Source organism: Caloenas nicobarica, chromosome 1 (genome assembly GCF_036013445.1).
Source record: "Caloenas nicobarica isolate bCalNic1 chromosome 1, bCalNic1.hap1, whole genome shotgun sequence".
NCBI classification, from domain to species: Eukaryota; Metazoa; Chordata; class Aves; order Columbiformes; family Columbidae; genus Caloenas; species Caloenas nicobarica.
The window spans coordinates 204,509,093-204,532,112 of NC_088245.1; the positions used below are offsets into that span (position 1 = coordinate 204,509,093).

General features: G+C 38.1%; 1 protein-coding gene across 2 annotated transcripts in view; it reads left to right on the forward strand.

Annotated features, from left to right (window-relative positions):
* Positions 1 to 23,020, forward strand: part of SLC36A4 (solute carrier family 36 member 4) — a 102,360-nt gene that overhangs the window by 33,113 nt on the left and 46,227 nt on the right. For both annotated transcript variants that reach the window (XM_065633646.1, XM_065633655.1), the window contains 2 exons: positions 9,785 to 9,954; positions 16,473 to 16,642. In XM_065633646.1, coding sequence (XP_065489718.1) covers positions 9,785 to 9,954; positions 16,473 to 16,642 — 340 coding nt within the window. The remainder of the gene's footprint in view (positions 1 to 9,784; positions 9,955 to 16,472; positions 16,643 to 23,020) is intronic.

The following is a 23,020-nucleotide window of genomic DNA, read 5'->3' on the forward strand; positions in this document are numbered from 1 at the left end:
GTTGATTAGGAGACAGAGAAAATGTTTATTCAGGCCTCAGTGCACCTTTTTGAGTACAGGGCTCAGCTGGGGATGGGAGAATCTGCCGCTTCTTGCACGCTGTGCTTCAGCTTCTCTCTGTCTGTGGGTTCCCTGTGCCAGATGTGCTGCCTGGCAAATCACAGGGCTGGTGTTCACGCCACGGAGAAGTACCAACAATATTTGAATACAGGAGCTGCAGGTGATGTAATAGAGTGAACTGTGTCTTTCATAGAACATGTGACATTATTTTGTAAGAACCACGTTCAAGAGCCTAATTCATTTTCCAAAGGTAAGTAGGTCTGTTTTTCTAATGAATGTGAGATTTTTGTTAGTGAATTAAAAAGTAACTTCAGACTGTGCTCCTTAGTGTGCCCAAAATGTAGTTAAACCTCTTGAACATACTTTTCAGAAGGGTGTAAAACCAAAGCCTTCAGGCTCAGATATGTCTGTAGCGTTACCGTGTGCAGGTAATAGCTTTGCATAATGTTATGCTTATATAATAGCAGTTACCCTTAATGAATATTTTGCAGTGAAGGTCTGGTTGGCTTTCTCATTCGAGGTATAAAATCCAAATCCAAATGTGGAAGTGATATATTAATATAAGCTTCAGGGGAAAGGAGGATGAAGTAGATTCATAACGTTTAAACAAGAAAGATAATTTTTCTTCTCTGTTACCTAGAAATATGCAAAGTTTAAGTATGGTTTGTAGAATTGAATATGTTCTTTTTTTTCTCTGTTGAGTGCTGCGGACTGATTAGCCTAGCGAAGAGAAACCGTTACTTTCCAACATTAATTTCAGGTTTGGAAAATAAGGCTTCTGATATTTTAGCCTATTACTTGAAGATATTTATTCAAACTGCTTTTGAACTCTGATATCACAGCTTCGCAGTAGAAAGTGGATTGGTATTTGTATACCAAAAGGCAGGCTCTGGAATCACATTAGGCAGCAGCTAACCAATTTCAGGAGATTTAAAAAAGAGAAAATTAAGTGGATTATCATTTTAAAATGTTGTTATTTGGATTTTGAAAGTGGTGCAGATGAGCTTGTTAGGCCTGTGGCTTTGAGATAAAAGCCTCTCATTGTCAAAAATTATTTTGCCAGATTCGTATTGTCCTTTAAAAAAATTAATGAAACCCAATGGCACTTTTCTGTTGTCTTTAAGACCAGAAAGGATATGTCAGAAACAGACATTTAACAGGTAACATGACATCATCTAAATCTGCTTGGGACATCTCTAGACAGAGGTGCATCAATTTAATTAGTGTTCTTTTGAGATACGTGAAGGCTTGTATCATCCAGTTTTAACAGATGGGAGTTTTCAGAGGATGTTTTTGCATTTGGACACCCCAGTGTAGGTGGCTGGCTTTGCTGACTGTGGAGATGACCTTCTCCTAAATGTACATGGTGAATGTGGACTTGAAATGTCACATCTGCAAGAGGCGTGTTGTAGGTACTGCGCAAAATTGCTTGGTTTGGATGTCTTCTGAAGATGATTAATGTAAGAGAGGAGGAAGAAGGTTAGGGCAAATGTGTAGAAATGGAGAATGTTGTTAGAGGTATCTGATAAAAAAAGAGTTGTATGAGAAACTGTAAAAAGCTCATTGTCTTCCATAATCACCTCAATGTTGATAAAATCTCAGGCAACTTGATATTACCTCTTTATCAAGTTAAATATTACTTATTGATACTGTTGCCCTTCCTAAGTGTAGAGAAACTTCCTTTTACCCCAGAGAACCATTTGTTTGTGCATATTCCAACTTTAACACTTCCTATATTTACGGTGAATCTTACTAACACAAACAGAAGACCCCTGCGTATAACTTTCTTTCAGGCAGCATCCCACACCTGATGCTTGCAACATTCAAATGTTTATTTTTCCTTAGAAGACTTAAGATACAAATGCATTTACACAAATAGAAAAAGAAAAGCATCTAAGTTTACTGCTTGCTCGCCTGAAACGTTTCTGCATCACTTCATTACTTCAGAGAAATGGGGAAAGAGCAGGAGTGCCGGTGTGCCAGGCTGTCCTGTGCTCTGCTCTGCAGCTGGTGGCAAGTGGGTTTTGGCGTCTGGTGCATGTGGCTTCAGTGAGGCACAAAAGCTGATTCTTCTGTTTAGATGTCACCCTGTCATAGGTGGAAAACTTGTCTTAAGTATACGGGCAGCCAGAATGAGACATTTGCTTCTTATACTAATTACATGTATAATTAAGCAGCATAGTTAAATAATTTCAGATATAAACCTTTTATGTAGTTTATTTTGCTTTTTTGGTGTCAGATTTTTTTCGCTCCCCCTAACCCATCATCCTGTAATTCTTTTAAGCTGCTGCTGTTTTGTACTTACTTGTAATACTCTCAGGTAAGATTTCCTCCTCCTTTCTGGTATGTTCTGGGTAATCACTTGCAGTATATGGTGTTGTCTAAGTAGTACTTAAATACAAGTCTTTATTATATGACAAACCTTTTGAATATAGCTGTGAAGATGCAAAAATATTAGTAACTTTTCCTGGAAAGAGCATCCTTAATTTTAGACTTTCATATCTGTAATTTAATTGGCAGCATCTTAACTTTACCATCTATCATAGGTTTTTTTTTTTACCCTATCTCTGAACAGCCTTTTTATTGATAAAGGTAGCATTGCTGTGTGTGTATAACAATAAATAAAGTAGAAGTTCTAGTTTACCTCGTAAGTATTTTGCCAATGTATTTATTTTGTAAATTAAATCTACTGCAACTTGTAGAATAATTTACATTTATTGGATCAAGCCTGATGGAGACAACAGTTTAAAAAAATGATTTTATCGTATGTGTCAAAATACTAGATATTAATAGACCTGTGATTTTTGTCAAAGGACTTCTAAACTCAGTAATCTTGAATTCACTCAAGAATAGTGTTCCTAAACCAAGACAAATTTTGTGAATACATGTTCTCCCTGATTTGTCGAACTGTTGAACACTTCTTCAAGCATCATTAGTGGCTTAAAAATCATATCAATTTGTCAAGAGCAGCAGAAAAAAAAATCCTGAAGGAAATGGGAGAGATAGAAAGGAAAATATGTCATAATGGTGAAGGCATTTGAAAGAAGAAGATTAGAGTAGGAAGTGGCATGTTGTGTATTCTTCAGCTTGTCTTGTACTGGAGCAGTTTGAGTGCTTCCCAGAAAGAGCCACAAGTAGTTGAGCTGTCAGGGTGCCACGCTCTCCTGTCAAATGGAAGCGAACGAAACTTTCTGTTCTTCTAAGAAAAGAAAAATACAATCGCCAGTGTCTTCCCTCCTATTTCGGATGGATTGATTTTTTTTTTCTGAATAGAATGTTCATTTCTTTCAGCTATGGTCATGTCAAAATGTAAGATGTGACTTGCAACCCCCTTTCCATTGTGAGGTTTTCTGTGTTTGGGTCCTGGTGGTTTTTAACTGTCTCAGTGCAGGATGTTTTCAATGCTCCTCATCCCAGGATAAATATCTGTATTTGGACTTGTAAAAATTTTTAGGATCTTTCATCCTGTTTATTTACTGTGATACTCATTCATTGTCAGTGGAAAACATTATACTTTATTTTTTCGCTTCTGCGGTCATGCCGTTGGCTCAGCCCCATGCAGGACCTTGCAATACATGTATACTGTGTCCCATGTCACTTTAAAAGCTAAAGCAACATAAGGAGGGAGGAGCATTTTGGATAAAAGTCAAAAGACCTTTTTGAGAAGATTTTTTTTAAAAGAAACCATTTTTGTTGAAACAGATTAAAGTTCATAAGTTGTTTGGCTCCTGCCTACAAAGAAGCAGATATAGATAAGTGAGAACTTTGTGGTCTTTATCACTTATTTTAAGGTGATTTAAATTTGATGTGGGTTTGATCCTTGGCTGGCATGAAGCTTTAAGTGTCATTGCAGCTGTGGGGAACTTAATTTTTTAACTTGTGAACCAGAAAGAGTCCAGAAATACTTGGTCATGCACTGTATCTTGATGTATTACTCCAGTGAAACATATTCTTCAGCACCACTTGTTGTGTTTCTATCTCATATTTTCTTTTATCTCTTATCTTGTAGAAATTTTGAGAGTAGCATAAGTAACAGAGGACATGTTAGAAGATACTACTGTATGGCCTGTAGGCCTCAGTTACAAATGCAGCAGAGTGGGGGGAAAGTAAAACTAAAGAGTATGGCTGGAACTGTCTGATTAATTAGGAACATAATTTTCAGTTGGCATATATATTTGCTGGAAAAAATTGCATACTAATGGACAGCAAAGCAAATAGCACTGATTTTGACAGGACAAATATTTAAAAATATTATTGACCGAAGATGCTGCTTTTTAGTTTTCAGTTTGTATTGCAGGGAAGTATTTGAGGTTTCATTCATGAATAAAGTGGGATAAGACATGATAGTACATAAACTTGCATAGCTTCTGTTAAATTTCAGAGCAAGGTAAAAATTAAAAAATGTCATAATGGAGTGATAAATAAGCTCTTAAGCGTAGAAAAGTAAAAAGGAAAAAAGAACCTCTGAAGAGAATGCCAGGTTCACATGGCAAGCTAAGTAGGATTTATATAATTCCTTCAAGCATTGTTAAATCAAAGCCATCAGAACTGGGCAATAGATTTGTTTGTTTGTTTGGTTGGTTGGTTTTTTTGGTAGATATGAATAGTTATTTTTCCTGGTGAAACATGTAGGAAGCTGTTTTGCTGGAACCTAGAAGATTGTTTTTGGAGTGATTGGAATTGCTCAGCATTTTTCAGAAGATAGTGTTCTGTAATGGGAACTTGGCTTCTGGATTTAGTTATTTTGTATAAACCTTTTACTGTAAAAATTGACCATTTCGCTTGCATCTTTCATTGGGTAATAGTAGCCACCCTTTTATTTTCAGTCATTAGGGATCTGTTAAGAAAAATCAGATTTTTTTGTTGTACTTGTAAAAAAAAAAAGTGATGTTCTGTATCTTCCTCAAGAGAGTGAGCTTTAAAAATGTATCTGAAAGTGATGGAATAAAAACTTATTGCTCAAATATTTTGTAAGACTTTTTCTGTACACTGAAAGAGGAGATGAAAAAGGACAGGCAAGCAAAATGGAACAGCGTAATAGAAACATGTTATGATCATTATTTTACTTGGAGAAACCATACTCTTTGTGCAGACAGTTCCCCAGTACGCTGTAGGCTTGTAGATCCACCTCTCAGTGAATGAATGAATTCTTTGGGACTTTCTGCAGACCAGGAGGAATGGGCCTGGCCTGGGCTGCACTGGTTTACTGAGAATTCAGTCTTCTGTCTTTGTGGGTTAAGTAGTAGAATTTATGTTTACATACCATGAATACCTTCGATATCAGCATCTTCAGCTTTTTTGCTTTGACTTGAGCAGAGCTTTATTTTGTTGCAGTAGGACATGATTACAGATGGTTTGGGTTTTTTTTTTTTCCTGAGCAAACGTTGATTAATATATTGGTTTTAATTTTCTGAAATTCTTGGCTTGTCTGTACCTGAAACTAATGAAACCATCTGTATAGCTCTCTCCTCTAACTGAAACACTTATTTTAAGAGTGTAAGAGATGGAGCATTGCTTCATTCTTGCCATTTTAGTGGTATTTCCTGAAAAAGGGAAAGGTGACCATATCTATTTAAACATTAAGCACATCTGCTATTAAGTTATCCAGTACAAGATTAGTTTTTAGTGGCCATGACAATTAAATCAAAGTTTATCTGATTATCTGCAGGCTGAATTCTCATGTGGTGGTTGTTTTTTGGTTTTTGGTTTTTTTTGTCCAGTCTTTTAAAATGTAGAGATTTCTGATTAGAATTAGACAGTCCCCTGCAGCTCGGTTGTAGAAAGACCGAATGTAACAGGATATTCAAGGCAAGGAATGAGGAGATGATGGTATTACTGAGGGATGTTTATACCTACTTCATGCAGCTTGAAAGGAAAAGGAAGATACGAAAGGTAAGAAAGGTGGGAAGACAGACTTTCTAGCAGGACCTGTTACAATAGGACAAGGGGTGATGGTTTTAAACTAAAGGAGGGGAGATTCAGGCCAGACATGAGGAAGAAATTTTTTACACTGAGGATGGTGAAACCCTGGCCCAGGTTGCCCAGAGAGGTGATGGATGCCCCATCCCTGGAGACATTCAAGGCCAGGCTGGACGGGGCCCTGAGCAACCTGGTCTGTTTGAAGATGTCCCTGCTCATGGCAGGGGGTTGGACTGGATGAGCTTTGAAGGTCCCTTCCAACCCAAACTGTTCTGTGATTCTGTACTTCGCATAATGGTTGATGGTAGATTAGCCAGCTTGTTTCAAAGATTTGATCATGCTTCTTTGCCAGTAAATTATGGGTACTTTTGAGTTTGTTTGGTGAATGAAAGGAGGATGGATTATGCTTGTTTTGTAAATGAAGAAACCAAAGGTTGATGTAATAGTTATTGAAGGAATCAAGTATTATTAATAAAGTTTCAAGGAAGATAATAGTAGCGACATGTGCTAGTGTCTCAAAAACGATAGGAGGATCTCTATGAAGCAGGTGACAGAGAAAAAGATGGAGAATTTATTCAACTGAGGAGGGAGAAAATGATGGAAAATGAGAAATCATGAAAAGGATCAGTTTTCTCTAAAATATCTGATTTCATAGGTCTTTAGGGCTATGACAAGGCACTAGTGTGAACTGAGGGAGAAATAGCGTGAACAAAACAGAGCATGGAAATAAGAAGCAGGAAAAAGATCCATTAAAAAAATTAAAAGTTTTTCGAAACTCTGAAACTTATCTCATGGATCTCACAATTCTCTCACCTCCAGCATTCTGTCCCTGGTGACCTTGCTTCAGAGAGGTTATCCCCCAAAGTTTCCCCTGGCCATAGTATTTCCTGTCACTAGTTTGTGCAGTGGTTGTGTATGTGGTGACAGCTTATAGGTCTGAAGGGTGTGGGAGGTATTAGACTGGATTGATGATCCTGCCCGTGTGGTTGTTTGAACAAACACAGAGCAAGATCGAAGCCTTAGTGTGAGATACTGAACTGATGCAACATCCCTATGGAGAGAAGATGTTATAAGTGTTGCACAGAGAGAGAGAATCAGAGGTGTGACTTTTTTTTTTCTTTCAAAGCTATTCAGTCACCTAGGTAGGATGTTAGCTTTTAAAAAAAAAATTTAGAAGAATTGAAGAGTGGAATTAATGTCTGACTCCAGAAAAAGGGAGAAAAAAACCATATTCAGCTTCAGTGTTCCGAAAAGGACACAATAAAACCAAAACTAAAAAGCATTAGTGAAAAGAACCTTCTCTCTTTTGCGTTCAGTTAAAATGTTCGGTTTTTGGTAGTCATTGCAACTGGGACTGTACAGGGACTGGAAAGCAATTCAGAGTGAAAATCTATCTAGCAGCTACCCAACAGTGACACGGTGTCAGAACAAGCACTGGCTCATGTCATACCTCCTATCAGCCTCTGTCTCCTTATAAGCACTTCACAGATCTTCTGGATCTGGGTGAAATTTAACAGCTTAGGGAGTTTGTGTAACATATGTGTAATTGGTTGTTACATGGCTTCATGTTAATCCTGTGCGATACAGAAGTTTTCAACTTGTCTGGAATCGGTGATATTGTATAATGTATAAGACCTGGCTCAAGTTCTTTACGTAATTTCTTTGGAGATGCGTTCTGCCAAGGGAAGCATCTCCCGCAGTGACGACAACTGGCTTGAAACACCTCCTGCTGCTCAGAAAGAACGTCTGAGCCTGGGAAGGGACACGCTCACCTGGACTGGGTGATGCAGGAAAGGCTGCGTTAGCATCCTCATCTGTTCAGCCTGGAGGAGGATCTAGTCCTGGTGCTAACTCAAGGTTAAGCAGAGAGAAATTAGCATTTTTAAATACAGTTTCTCGCGCCTACCAAATCCAACACTGACTAAAAGCATGGAAAACTGTATTGGTTGGTGACTCGGCATCATTCCCCACTTAAATAAATGGAGCTACTTGTTAGCTTGGAGAGAGCTGCATGCTTCAAGATCTAAGTGTGTTAATGTGTCGTTGGCTAATGATACTGTTATCCTGTATTTCTCTTTACAACCTTCATTTACAATTAATTTAAGGAGAAGATATGCAATGTTAAAATGAGGTTGATGATGCAGGAACATGCGTTTAGATGTAGTATGTTTTATTTTGACCTACTCATTAGTGTGCAAGAAGTGTCATCATTTAGCTTAATGAGTGAACTTGATTTAATGGATAGTTAAAAAGCCAGAGTTGGTATGCTTAAGAGAATCGTCCTATAATGTTGTTTAATTTTTTTTTTTTAATAAATCTTTGTTTTCTTGGAGAAATGTGGGTCTTCAGACTGACTGGCTTTAAATGCAAGAGGTTAAATGCAAGATTGCAGCACAGGTAGAAATTAAAAAAATATATATTTGAATGCTTCCTTTGGACTTAAGCACATTGAACAGAGTTTGTGTCACTGGTTCTTTGCTTTCCTTTATGAACTAAGTTTCAGACAGACAATTGTATGATAATCTCGTTTACCCATAAAAAGAAGTTTGTTAAAATGTGAAAAGGTTAAAAACTAAAAACAATAAACAACCATAGTTGTAGGTTGCCTGTGAGGAATTGTGAATGGTACTTGCTCTTTATTATATTGATTTCACGTTACTTCAATTCACATATGGATGTCTAGATTGGATTTCTCATAATAATCACTTTTTCAATTTTTTCATGTATGGCCTATGAGAAATCATAGCATCCTGCTGGAGGTAACAATGTATATCCATAGAACCACAGAAAAAATAAGTTGAAAAGGACCTCTGGAGGTCATCAAGTCCAAACTGCTGCTCAAAAAAAGATCTACTTTCCATTGGATTGATTTCCTCGGAACCCTATCCAGCTGAGCTATGAAAGTATCAGAGAATGAAGGCTCTCAGTCTCTCTTGGTAGCCTGTCCCAGCAATTAGCTGTTCTCTTCATAAAATTATTTTTCCTTACGTCCAACTGAAAATTCCCCTTGTTGCAACTAGTGACTGTTGCTTCTCATTCTTTGACATTGCACCTCTTAGAAATTGGCTTGGTCTTCTCTGCAAGCCCTCTCTTCCTTTGGTTAGCTGAAGACTTCAAGGAGGTTCCTTGCCCTCACCTTCTCTGTGGGCTGAGTTAACTCAGTTCTCAGCCTCTCGAAGTCATGGCAGGCCCAGCAAGCTTGCTTGGCTGTAGTTTAGGTTCAAAGCACCTACACTACATTTAGGTAAAGCTTAGCGTGCCTGGCTTTGTCGCTGTCCGCACAATGAAATAGAGTACGGGTACGTATTCTGGTTGTCTTAGGCTGAAGGGTCCCTCTCCTTGGGAAGAGCTGAGGCTGCTGAGTGTGAGCTTGTGTGTCAGCCATGCACATGGCAGGTTCGTCTGTGATGGGAACTGACAATGCAGACATACCTAATAAAAACAGGAGAATTACCCTTGGATTCTGAACAAGTCTGTTACAAAAAAATTCATGTTACTCTTATTGCCTATGTATTTTCTTCTGGGCACGATAAGTTTCTCTTCTCAGATTTTCTAACCTATAAATATTGCTTTATTTTTCCACACTGATGCTGCTTTCCAACCAAGATAGGTGCTTTTCAGTAACTGAACTTTTCTATTGGGTGCATAAAACATTGTGATCTTCCAGGCTGTAAGACATTATTGTTGAGTAATCTTATTTATTAATAAAGTCACCTATAATTCTGGAAATTGGCTTTGAAAGGGGAGAGAAAAATAGTTTTACTGTGAGGACATAAAATGTGATTGATTCTCCCTCTATTTCCAGGTACTCCCATTGGAAAACAGAATGAAGGACACTGCACGTTTCCCACAGGCGCTGAACATTGGCATGGGAATAGTCATGACCTTGTATATCTCCCTGGCCACTCTGGGGTATCTGCGCTTTGGGGATGAAATCAAAGGCAGCATTACTTTAAACCTCCCACAAGATATATGGTAAGTATATATGTGACTTAAAACCAGTAATCTAGAAGGCAAAAACATTGCAAGGGTTATTCCTATTATCAAAACTGAGATTTGGGCCTTGATTTTTTTATCTTTTTTTTTTAGATTTTTTTAAATTTTATTTCCTATGGTTCTGGTTTTTGAGGCATATTGCTCATGATATGTGTTTAATTGTGTCCTTTCATTGGACATACATTAAAAAACCTTAAAGTCTTCAAACAGCACTGCATCCATTCTGTCTGTATGATGCATCTAAAATGGAAGATACTTCTATTTGTAATGTTACATGGTGGTGTTCATTGTTGATATGTTTAGTGAAAAGTTTGTTTTCAATGGTAGATCTGGGTTTATTTGTCCCTTAAGAGAAGTGCCCTTGAAAGAGGAGGAAGGAGAGGAATGTGGTATATAAGATAAAGTTGCTCACTCACTCTTGCTTTTTTATTGCGCTCATGCAAGCAACAGGATGAATTTTATTCTGCCTTAATATTCTGCTTGATTCTGCAGCCCTGCTGTCTAACAGGGCTGTTCGAATAAGAGTTTTCAAATAGCTCTTGGCTACAGTGCAGATGTGGCGATCAGATGATATTTATCCCGATGGCTTTACAGACCTAATGCAAAGAAAGAGATAATAAAAGAGATGGAAACTGGTGTTCTGTAAGGTGGAGAAACTGGCATTATGAGTTTAATAACCTCAGAGCTGCTCAGGGCACATATATAGCGATAGCAAAGTCATCTGTTTTTGTCTCCCCCTGGATAGTATAATTCCCCAGAGCACCAAACAAAATTAGAAGCAGAGGCAGCTCGGTGGTAGGGCCGTGGGTTGTGATGTACGAGGCTGTTGCTGTGCAGCCTACCTGACACGGGACCGGCAAGCAAATGTGTGCAGTTAACTGTGCTGGCAAGACAAATTTCCAGCGAACCACATGACAGTGTCTTGTTATTTGGTCCTCACATAAAAAACCACTAAGCGGCTGGATTGAACTAGAGAAGCGCAAGGAACCAGCGAGTTTTTTGAAGAAAGTGACCATGTGAAGGACGCTGGAATATAGCTAAGCAGTGAGACTTGGCTTATGTATTTAATTCTAGCTGGACAATCCCTGTCTTAAAAATAAGCTTTTCCTGATAAAAAAAATCAAAATGTTGCTGCTTTCTGGGTTTTATTTTATGTTCTCACAGATAAATTGAGGGGAAAGCATACACAGGCCCTAGACCAGTTAAGCCCTTAAGTTTAATTTATATAGAGGACCACGCATATTCTAAAAACGTTCTGCTAGATTTGAGGTTTTGGAGAAGAGGTTTTTTGCACTTCTAGTTAAGACTGTGCTTTGGACTACAGATTGTCACTGAGCATAATATATTATCAGAATATGTCAAAAATTGACTTTATGAAAAGAGGGTAGTTTTCAGCTTATTTTTGCTGATCTTTAACAACTTCTTTCTGGAATCAAAGTTATGTTTAGCTGTTTAGAATACCTTAGTAATTTTTTCCGTGTCCTCAGAAGTTCTTAAGAGGCTCTTAGGGACATGGTTTAGTGCTAGAGTTAGGTTATGGTTGTCAATGATCTTGAGAGTCTCTTCCAACCAAAATGATTCTATAATTCTATGATTCTATGTATGCAGAGTACCTAGTGGCATGAATCTCTTTACTCAGTTTGTTGCTGATTTAAGAGAGGACGCACAGGCACAGAGTATAGTTTACCTGATTTATTCATGATCACGAAACGCCTCCTGACCCAACCCAAGGAGGTGCACCATTTGCCTAAACCAGCACATATTTATAGTCAAAAAGTGCATCATTATTGTCACGTTCAGTTCAAACCAAGTCCTGTGACATCTGCGAATACACATTATGGGAAATTCTGCTTTAGTACTTAGTAGTGTCCTTGGTTGGGTTGTCATAGAACACTTTAGGTTGGAGGGAACTTCTAAAGATCATCTAGTTCCAACCCCCCTGCCATGGGCAGGGACACCTTTCCCTAGACCAGGTTGCTCAAAGCCCCGTCCAACCTGACCTTGAACACTTCCAGGGAAGGGGCATCCACAGCTTCGGTGGACGACCTCTGCCAGTGTCTCACCATCCATATTGTAAAAAATTTCTTCTTTGTCCTTGGCTGGGGTCTCATCTTCTTAAGGCTGAAGGTTCTTTCCGCCATCTGTTCTTTGTTAAGATACAAGTCACAGACTTTGTGGAACAATTCCCTTACTGTGAATGCCAACGGTTGGCTACCATACAAGTATTATAGTATATTGAAGTTCAACAAGACATTACACAGGAAACTTAGAATAATTAATGCCCTGTTGGGTCTAGCTGTATTGTTATCTAAGTTTTGTTACACTAGTTTCCAATTTTTTTCCATTTAAAGAGGTACAACAAAATCTAAAATGTAGAGTTGAAGAGGCAGACTTTGTTAAATTCTTCTAGCATATATGAATGATTTAGAATTTTTTTAAAGGGTAGCCTAAGTAGCCTAAGGGTAGTCAATGTGTTCATCTGATTGGGCTATAATATAAAATTACTAGTAAAATCACTTAAATAATATAAAAATTGTTTCCTGATTTGAAAAATTTGAATCCTTGTAGAGCTAGAAAAATAGGATAATGGAGGTGCTTACTTTGAACTACTGTGTGTTTAAAATTTTGAATCCTGGTTTTGAATACCTTTTAAAAATTATTTTCTTAAAGGTTTGAGGTAATCTGGAGCCTGAGGATTACAGGCTAATTGTGAGTAGCTGGACAGTTTTTATCTTTGTTAACTAATTAAAATCCATCTAACCTTCTGGAATAAGGGCAGTGATACAGAGCTGATAGAAAAATGGCTCTGTTTTTTCCTTTAAATTTCTTAAAGCTGCTCAGCAATCAAAAAAGTGTGTCACCAAACCAGTGGCTTCTCAAGTAGCTGCACCGTTATGTCACCATGTAACATGATGTAATAGTTTTTCTGTCCCTTTGAATGCGCCTTTGGGAATTTATTGAGTTGTGTATAGTGATGGTCAAACCTTTGATACAAATAATTTAGGACCTGTTAGTCGAGATGTATTTTTAGTCAGTACTGTTTTTCCCCCATATAAACACTCCTAATTCCTTCTGTATATTTTTTTCAGCTAATAAAAAGCTGGGGTTTTTTTGTTTGTTTGTTTCGGTATCATCAAATATCGAAAGCCTGATGAACTGGCTTGCAGCTCTGAGATAAGAAGCACCTAAGACAGGGCTGAAAGGGCTATTTGAGTTGATCAGCTATATCCCCCTGTTGAAAATCACTCCCGTGTACCAAAGCCATCCCTGACTGCGTGTTCAATGCTTCCTTCAAAAGGCCCAAGAAAGGATGATGGAGGCATCCTGGTGCGGTGGGAAAGAGCTGAGCTGTATGGATACAAATTTTGCCGTGATCTGCCCTTTGGCCACAAGAAGGGGCCAAAAGCAGTCATGACCAGATTTTATTTACTAATAACAGATACAGATGGTGATAGTCAAAGGGAGTACGCTCTGAGTGACCCCTGCCAGACTGAGATACAGAGACAAGGGTCTAATTTGTTCTTGCTCTACTCTTGCCTCTGCTTTTTTCTTTTCTTACTCATGCAGGTTGCCTTTCTTTCTTTTTGCAGCTGAAACTCTTTTTGAGGACTGATGCAAAAAAAGGATTCAGTGCTTAGGTCTGCTTAGCACCATCTTCTGTTGTCAAAGGTTATTTGTGGCAAATATTTCCTCTCTTATTTGTGAACACACAACACTCCAGAGCAAATGAATCAAAGCATTAGCCAAAAGCTTTGATGATGTTCTTATTTGCATTTTCAGAAACAAAACTATACCAAGAGACTCATAACTTGTATCAGTTGGCTGCAAGCAGACCTATAACAAATGCTTGTAGTTTATACAGCGTGGATTAAAAATACATCTAAATTTAAAACTGTTGGTGGCCTGGATAATTCTTCATCACTTGTTCGTTCAGGTACAAATTACAGAGATAAAAGTGTCCTTCGTGTTTTTTTGAAGATGTTCTCTAGTTTTTGAGATCTTAAGTCCTCAAACTAATTTCTCTGAGACTTTCTCTTGGAGTAGATCTGCAGGCATTTTGTTTACAAAAAGCTGGAGATGTAGGAAAACCTTCAGATAGATCATGAAGGAAAAACAATAATGCTACAACCAAATAGCAATGGATTTGAGATAAGAGCATGAGCATGATATCTAAAAAGACTTAACTCTCTTAGGGGGAAAAAAAAAAAGGTATTTGTTATCTAAAATTTGGCAATACAGTGCAAATATATTGGTTATCTTCCAACATATATAAGGAAGCAAGATGCAAAAGTCCATGCAAAATTATGTTGAAGTTAGGCTGCCAACCCGCTCAGGCATTTTTTAAAGAATGTTTTCCTTATTTTATACCTGAGCCTTACAGCCGCTTTTATTGTATTTCTTACTGAGATATAGTGTATATGAGGGTGGATATGAACATTTTTTCCTTGATTTTTTTTTTATCTTTACCTTTGATATGACAGGTTTTTTTTCCTGATAAATACTAATAATCTTTACCTTTACTCACAGGATAGGGTTTTCTGGTTCTGCACAGATCTGAAAAAAAATACATAAAGATTTAAGCTGGATTATCTGAATTCAGTTAATACTTTTGGAATAGTAAATAGTATTTTGAACCAATTCAGACAGAAAGAAGTTAAATATAACTGAGTTTTTTATTGTTATAAAGAAATTGCCTGCTATGTTGCATTTTCTGAACATTTTTGTCTAAACTTTGATGACATGCAAGGTAGAATAACACAGAATGGAAAGAGATTAATGAGAATAGAAATTCTTTCCTCATCTCAAAATATGGCTTGTACCTTTTACCAGTCTGTGTAGAGATGCTCCTTATGTAACTGGTTTCTTGGAGTGGTGCAAGGCAGCAGCTTGTCTTTGTTTGGCACAGGATTTAAAACCATCCTAAAGTAGCTATTCAACAAAACATACAATATCTTAAAAAAAACCAACCAACCAATGAACCAAACAAACAAAAAAGAAAAAAACAAACTAAAAAAACAACAACAAAAAATTCTTGATCCCTAAAACATATGTCTAGTTACACGAGCTCTCGACCTGTATGTTAGGAAAGACATTCCTGCATCAGAATGAGCTCTCATCTACACATACATACCTTGTTTTTCCAATTTCTTTTTCTTAGTAATGTACCCTGCCAGTCCACTACTGCCACAAAGATTGGCAAAATTTGGAGCTGTAGAACTTGGTTGTCCTTTGCCTTGCTCTAAAGCCTGTGACATGCTGTGACACGGCACAGTGATTTAATGGTGTTCTGTACCTAGTGGTTTGGAAGAGGAGAGTGTGGACAGCAAGCAAATTTGTTTATGGATATTTTCTAGCCTCAGACGGTACTCCTTCCAGTTTTAATTAATAAAATTTCATGAGATGCCCTTTTCCCAATGTGAAAAATCATTTTAGAAACATTTTATGAATATGCAGAAATCCGGAGGATACTGGCATCTGGGTCAGAGCAGCCCCCAGGAAGGACTCGGGAGTACCGGTGGATGAAAGGTTGGACATGAGCTGGCAATGTGTGCTTGCAGCCCAGAAGGCAAATTTTGTCTTGGGCTGCATCAGAAGGAGCGTGGGCAGCAGGTCAGGGAGGTGATTCTGCCCCTCTGCTCCGCTCTGGTGAGACCCCACCTGGAGTCCTGTGTCCAGCTCTGGAGCCCTCAGTGCAGGAGAGACACGGACCTGTTGGAGAGGGGCCAGAGGAGCCACAGAAATGATCAGGGGCTGGAACAGCTCTGCTGGGAGGACAGGCTGAGAGAGCTGGGGTTGTTCAGCCTGGAGAACAGAAGGCTCTGGGGAGACCATATTGTGGCCTTTTAGTACTTAAAAGGGGCCTATGAGAAAGATGGGGACAGATAGGACAAGAGGTAACAGTTTCAAACTAAAGGAAGGGAGATTCAGGGTAGACATGAGGAAGAAATCTTTTACACTGAGGGTGGTGAAACCCTGGCCCAGGTTGCCCAGAGAGGTGGTGGATGCCCCATCCCTGGAGACATCCCAGGCCAGGCTGGACGGGGCTCTGAGCAACCTGATCTGGGTGAAGATGTCCCTGCTCATGGCAGGGATTGGACTAGATGAGCTTTGAAGGTCCCTTCCAACCCAAACTGTTCTATGCTTCTGTGAGTCTTGATTAGTCTTTAAAATGTCTAATGTTTATTGCCACTGTGAAAGGTTTATCAATGTACAGATTATATTTGATGTGAATCCGTAATTTTCTTTTCCCAAATAACAGCCTGATGTTTAAACCTATTCTTAAGTTTATTCACTTATGTTTGCATGATATTGATTTTTTTTTGTTGTCCATATTTGGTAGTATGCTTATTGTTTGCAATTTCGTAGGCAGTTATAACTTGCAAGAAGCTAGTGTTATTGTCTTGTTTGCTGGGGGAAGTAGTACATTTGCTATTAGCAAGCTAATTTTTTATGAAGAGTTTGCAGCTTACGTGAATGTGTGTAAATGTTTTCAACAGGTTATATCAGTCTGTAAAAGTCCTCTACTCCTTTGGGATTTTTGTGACCTATTCGATTCAGTACTACGTGCCTGCAGAGATTCTCATTCCCTCTGTCACCTCCAAAGTGGAACAGAAGTGGAAGTTACTCAGTGAGCTTGTGGTGAGAGCACTTTTAGTCTGCTCAACTTGTAAGTATGTGCAGAACATCCATTAAAAAGCTTGTTATTATGCATCGTTTGGGCCTGCTTATTTAAATAGATGTTTTGTTACTTATTTTTCCAGAGGCTAGCAAACGTGAAATTTTATTTCAATGATTCAGTGTGTTTTGACTATCATGAGCAAGTGAATCTGATGTTGTGTTTGTATTTTAACCACACTTTTTTTAGTAGGTGTGACCAATTCTTGGCAACTCTGTCTTTTGCCAATAATACTCGAAAGCTGCCAACCTGAAAATAGTTTTCTTAGAAAGTTTTTAAGTAATAGACACACACTGCGGTTTCATGTCAGTGTGATCTGCAGTACATGCTGCTCAGGCAGAAATCCTTTTTCTGTTTTGTCAGCTTGAGGATTAAGCCTATAATGTGCTGCTCTGTATCCATAAAATAGCACTGGCAAACATGGATGCCTGGGCAGAGTGTTCATGGAAGGCCAGTTATTTTAGGTGATGATGCTCCAGAGTAGTTTCGTATCTCTGCTCTTGGCGTCTGTTAATACTTTTGTTTTTATCACTCATCCTGACTCTTCCCAACCCTCCTACTGTGCCCCTGCCTTTCTCACAGGTACTCTGGGTACCATAGACATTAGCAGTAATCAGCAGTGCTCACTGAGCAGTGAGCATGGACTCATCTAGGAATTGATAATCCTGAAGATCGTGAACTGAGGAGAAAGTTTAGGTTCACAGCAGCTCCCATCAAAAACGCTGAATATCATAGGAAGCTTTTCTTAAAAACGTTATAAAAATTTTTCCAGTACATAATTCGTACTGAAGTGAGCTGTTTGCCTTAAAAAAAAAAAATCAAAACCGCCAAACAAGCCAAATATGCTAAACCTTATATTTTAGGGGGGAAATAGTGCTGAAAAAATAAGAGTTTAGTTTTTGTTGGCTCTGTTCTCTTGGTGAGTACTGACCAGTGGCTAATGCGCTGGATCTTCTTAAGGTCAAGCCTATTGAGAGAATCAGTTTAATGTTGGTGCAATTTAATTACTGCAATAAGCAAAGGGAAATACCATTGATCTAATAACTTGCTGATCTGAAAAAACATCTGCTATGTGAAATAAAAAATATCAATGTGAAAAGCTTTCTTGAACACTGAAGAGCAAATCTCCTGAAGCACCACACAGTCTGTGCTCTGCTTCAAGTGTTCATGGTGCAGAGCGAACCTGTTAAGATTTTACGATTCAGGATAGACAAAAAGCTGTTGTAATAGCACAGGGATGTCTAGATCAAAATGCTTCAGGATCCAAAATGCTTTTCAGTATCTCTCCAGGACCCCAGTAAGCTCTCGAGTCTTAAGCACATCTTGGTGTCATGAAGCCCTCAACTTGTACTCATTCTCTATTGCCCTTTATGTGCCCCTTACAACCTGCCCTGGTAACGATACCACAGTATATTTGAAAAGCTAAAATTCTTGTAGATCCAAACTGTTCTTTGCAGCTGAAGGTTTTGAGAATTTATAGGTGAAAGATTATTTCAGAGATGTGTTTGATGAGAAGCCTGTGGTGAATAGGTTTAAACCCACATTTTTTAGACAGAAAAAATCCGAAACTTTTTAAATTGAGTTTTAGAAATTATATTATTTTGGGATCAGTGACAGAATATGTTGTAATGTCTGGACAATTCAGAGGTCATACACTGATTAAAGGGACTCTGCCTGCTTGAAAATAATTCTCCAAAACAAGAAACTTCAGCTGTGTTACTAATAACACATTAGCTTATTAAGAGAAGACTTGAAAAATCAGTTATTATTAATTTTGGAGGCTTCTGCATTTCTCAAATAAAAATCAATGAGGTCATTGTTTTATTGTTGCAGTATATCAGAAACTTTGCTGGGAAAAAGCATATGCTGAAGTGTTTTATTTTGTTTTGTTTTGTCCGGTAGGGTTTGTTTTAAGTAAGAACTTGACTGGAGATGTAACATGAATTCAGAAGAACCATTTGCCTTGCTTATGATTTTTCATTATTTACTTGCTCACTTTTAGCCACTTAGCGTTGCAGGAGGATGATCACAAGTATATTATGTATTTTTAGATTTCTGCTTCTGTGTTTCACCAAAGAGACTTTATCTGAAGCGCGCTATGCAAAATACACTTGGCCCCTGATGGCACCAGTCTGAGCCCAACCCTCCCGAGCCGTGGGGAGCTGTGGGGCTGGCCTGGCTGGATGCTGCTCTGGGATTAGGTCAGGCTTTGCTCACTGAGCGGTTCCCAACGAGCAGTGAGATCACCTGGATGCTTTATCTAGAGAGAACTGGTAGTTGAAGCTGTTGAAAAGATTGCTTTTTCCCATCCGGGGAAGACAGTTACAGACAGATTTAAGAACAATGTTTGCAGTAGTTGTCTGAATTTCACATCTGTTCTTACCAGCTTTTTCAAAACTCTGACACTGTTATTCAAGGTAAAAGCAAATACTAAGGGATATTTTTGCTGAGAGAGTGCTAGACTGGCAAAAACATGCTTTTCCTTTGGTTGTAGCCCCTTGTTTGTACTTTTTGAACATGGAGACAGTGAGTGCAAATGACTTGACAGACCTTGTTCTCTACTGCTTTTCTCCCTTCTTACAATTTAGTATTAAAGTAGCATCTTAGTATTGCAAGGGTAAAAATGCAAGTCAGATACTTTTGAATTTTAAGAAAAAGGAGGGACAGGGAGAGCTTCCCGTTCGTTTGATACTGAACACATCTCTCCATTTCATTTGCAAGAGACAAACATTTCTTCACCATCACTTGGATTTCGCCATGTATGGTGTAGCAAGTTGGAAGATAACACCATACTTGATAAATCATAACACTAAACTATTGTTTTACAAATTCAAGTGAGCACCTTGTGCACTGACTGGAGGGATGAGCTAGGCTTGTGTTTAAAGTCCAAACTAGAGCTGGATACTGAGTTTGGTAGTTGTTGAAAGCAGGCGGGAGCTGGTCTTGCAGGGTGTATTGTGACGGGACAAGGGGTGATGGTTTTAAACTGAAAGAGAAGAGATTCAGGCCAAAAATGAGGAAGAAATTTTTTACACTGAGGGTGGTGAAACCCTGGCCCAGGTTGCCCAGAGAGGTGGTGGATGCCCCATCCCTGGAGACATCCCAGGCCAGGCTGGACGGGGCTCTGAGCAACCTGATCTGGGTGAAGATGTCCCTGCTCATGGCAGGGGGTTGGACTAGATGAGCTTTGAAGGTCCCTTCCAACCCAAACTGTTCTGTGATTCTAGCTAGGCAGAAATATGTTTGAAAGCTGGACTAAACGTCACTGTGGGGGACAAAGTCTAAAATTAAGAACACATACCAACAGAAGGATTGGGATGAGAGTCACCATAGGATTTGGAAAGCACTGGGAAGAGATATGGAGGTGTGGTGTTATGTAGCTGCTCACTGGCTGTCCTCAGGTTGTGCTTGGAACTTCATCACTACAGGAGTCCTCCATGCACGGGCCTGAGGATCTCCAGCAGCTTCCTGATGACTTGCCGGCTTTGTCCTTTGGTGGGTCAGTTCATCTCATTGTAACAGAGACATAAGAGGACAGAAAATCTGTCTGATTGTGCTCAAATAGTACAACCACATCCTTATAGTTTCAGTAGGTTCTGTTACTGTTGTATATGCATTTTTATTTGAAGTGTAAATGTTTTTCATTTGTTTTTCTCACAGACTTTACGTAGTGTTGTGGTATTTGAATGTCAGATAACTTTAGTACTTTGAAATATCTGTCAAGGTGGAATTTTTATAATGTTGAAAATATCTACCCAGATTTTATATCTTTAAAACATGCCACAAAATAGTTTGGACCTATGTTTGCTGCATCTGCTTGGATACAGGTCGGCCACTGTGGCGGTGGTTCAGCCCTTCGCTGAGCCTGTTATGTGATAGGATTGTGGTTACTGTACACTGGGATTGATCATTTGAATGTGAAGCTTTTTCATTTGCTTCTGAAGGAACTTGGACCACATTGGCTGAATTTTTAAAAGCTTTGTTAATGTCTTTACATAGAACAGTGTAAGTTTTACTTTTATCATTTGAGAGACCAGTTTGTCTGGGAGAATAAGACAAAAACCTACCCAAATGTGTTCTTTTAGCACATTGCTTGAAATAAGCTGCCATTATATCGTGAGAGTTTTTTTCTTCCTTGCTTACCTGGCACTGAGATCATGGTAATTGTGGAAGGGGAGAGTTTGGAGAGGTTTTGGTGAGCCTAAACAATTTTCCTGTGTTAACAGCTTCAAAATATGCTGAGCACATTGGAGATTGAGAGGAGACCTGGAGATCATCAACTTCACTGTTGATGCTAAATAGCATCAAATATATTCACTTCTATTGATGCCTCTCAGTGGAGATTGTGATTAAAAAATTCAAGATGGGGCTAGAATATAAGTTTCTATTAGAAGGTAAATGTAGATTTCTCACTCTCTAGCAAAGGCTTATTCATGTCTTCTGCCAGAGGGGCACTAAAATTTAATTGTGCTTACTGGAGGTGTGGGAGAATTTAAAAAAATGAAATATTGAGAAAATTGTTTTCATCTGAATGGTGGCACCAAATCCATGAAGAAGTAAAGGAATAAATAGAAAAGAACAATTTAAGCAGTACTTTAGTTTTTAAAGAATATGTTGCATTTGATTTATTAGTTTCAAGTAGTAGTGACTTTTTTTTTTTGTGAATTGGTAAAAGCTGATGAAAAGCATCAGCAAATATAATGGAAAAAGCTGGAGTTGAGACTTAACAGTATTTTTCATCCACAAAAGAAATATAGATGTTTTTTTAATAGCTTAATTTGGGGCTACATTCCTGCAGCAAGAGTGCTCCTGTTAAAATGAAAATTGAGAAATACTGCATTTGAATGTGGATATGGAAATACTGGTTGAATTGTCAGCTGTTCTGATTGTCAGCTTGAAATGAAACAAATTTAATTGAATAGCTGATCCAGCTGAATATGAACTGAGCTGTTATTGAGCTGCTTTCCATTAAAAAAATTAGCCTGAGCTTTGTGTGTAATTTTACCAAGAGAATAAATGCATTATTCAGTTGAACTTATCAGTGATGCTTGTCTAAATGTTTCCCCATTTTAACTGAACCTGGTTTTAGGAAAGAACCGTTCTTGATGCTGAACAATTAGACACAAGATACCATGATGTTTACCAGGCATCTTACACTGTTTAATGACATTGTGCCGGAAAAATACTCGCTCAGAGCAGCTGCAGCAGAGGTAAAATGAAGGAATTTTAAGATCTATACAGATTTCAATGCATGCTTTTAGGATTAAGTGATAATCATTTATATAGGAGTGGTTTGTGTATCAGTCATTACACAAAGAATATTTTTAATAAGAGTTTTTTCGTGTTAAAGGGTAATATTGACAAAGAAATTGAATAATTAACTATTTTGTATTTAAGCCCACTTCAAAGGGCCTGTTAACAGTCCACACAAATATTCTAAATCCCATCTTGATTTTTTTTAAAAATCACAAAGTTGTTTACAAATTGTCAAAGGAATAAAATTAAATATTTGATTAATTAATTCTTTTTTTTTTTCAGTGTAGGTTTGTATATTTTTTTTCTTGGATATATGTGGCTGATGAGCATAATTTTTACTTCCTACTAGAAAATCCGATGCTGTGGTTTTCAGCTGAGAGATGAGAACAAGCATCATTGTGTGTTTTCTAGGTATATGCGTGAGAAATAGATACGTGGAATCCAGGTTCTTCCAATCTGTTTGAGTATCTTTGCAAGAAGAGCGATCTCTTACTATCAAGGTTACATCCTGATTATGATTTCTTTCTTTTGATGTGCCATTATGAATTATGGCACATCTTATGAATTGTCACTGTGTAGGCATCACTTTATGTACATGTAATAACTAATGTTCTTTCTCACAGTACAAGTATTACTTTTTTTTTAACCTCATTTTAACATAAATATACCAAATGTCTATGGTTTATGATTAATGGTTAAAGGTTATGGATTATTTGAAAGGTTCTAGAACTGTTTTTTATTGCTGGTTGTTCTAGAGATATTGAATTGTGAATATTTTGTATGTGATAACGGATGGGGGATTTTCTTTCTAAAACTAGCATTGCTCCAGAAGTAACTGTAGGGTCCAGCAGAATGTTCTAATGTTAGTACTCATCAAAGCCTTCTGAAACCAACTGCTTTAATTCTTCCTTTTGGTCCTTTGCTTCAGCTGACATCAGATCTTCTTTAACAGTGATTCTGATATGGACCCAAACAAGATATTACTTGTGATTGGTTATATTTTTAAAACCTTATATAGAAGGTCAAGGTTGTGAAGTAAATTATTGAAAACTTTAAATGTGTACTGCTTTATTTATTTATTTATTTTTAATTACTGCTGCGTTGATTGGACCT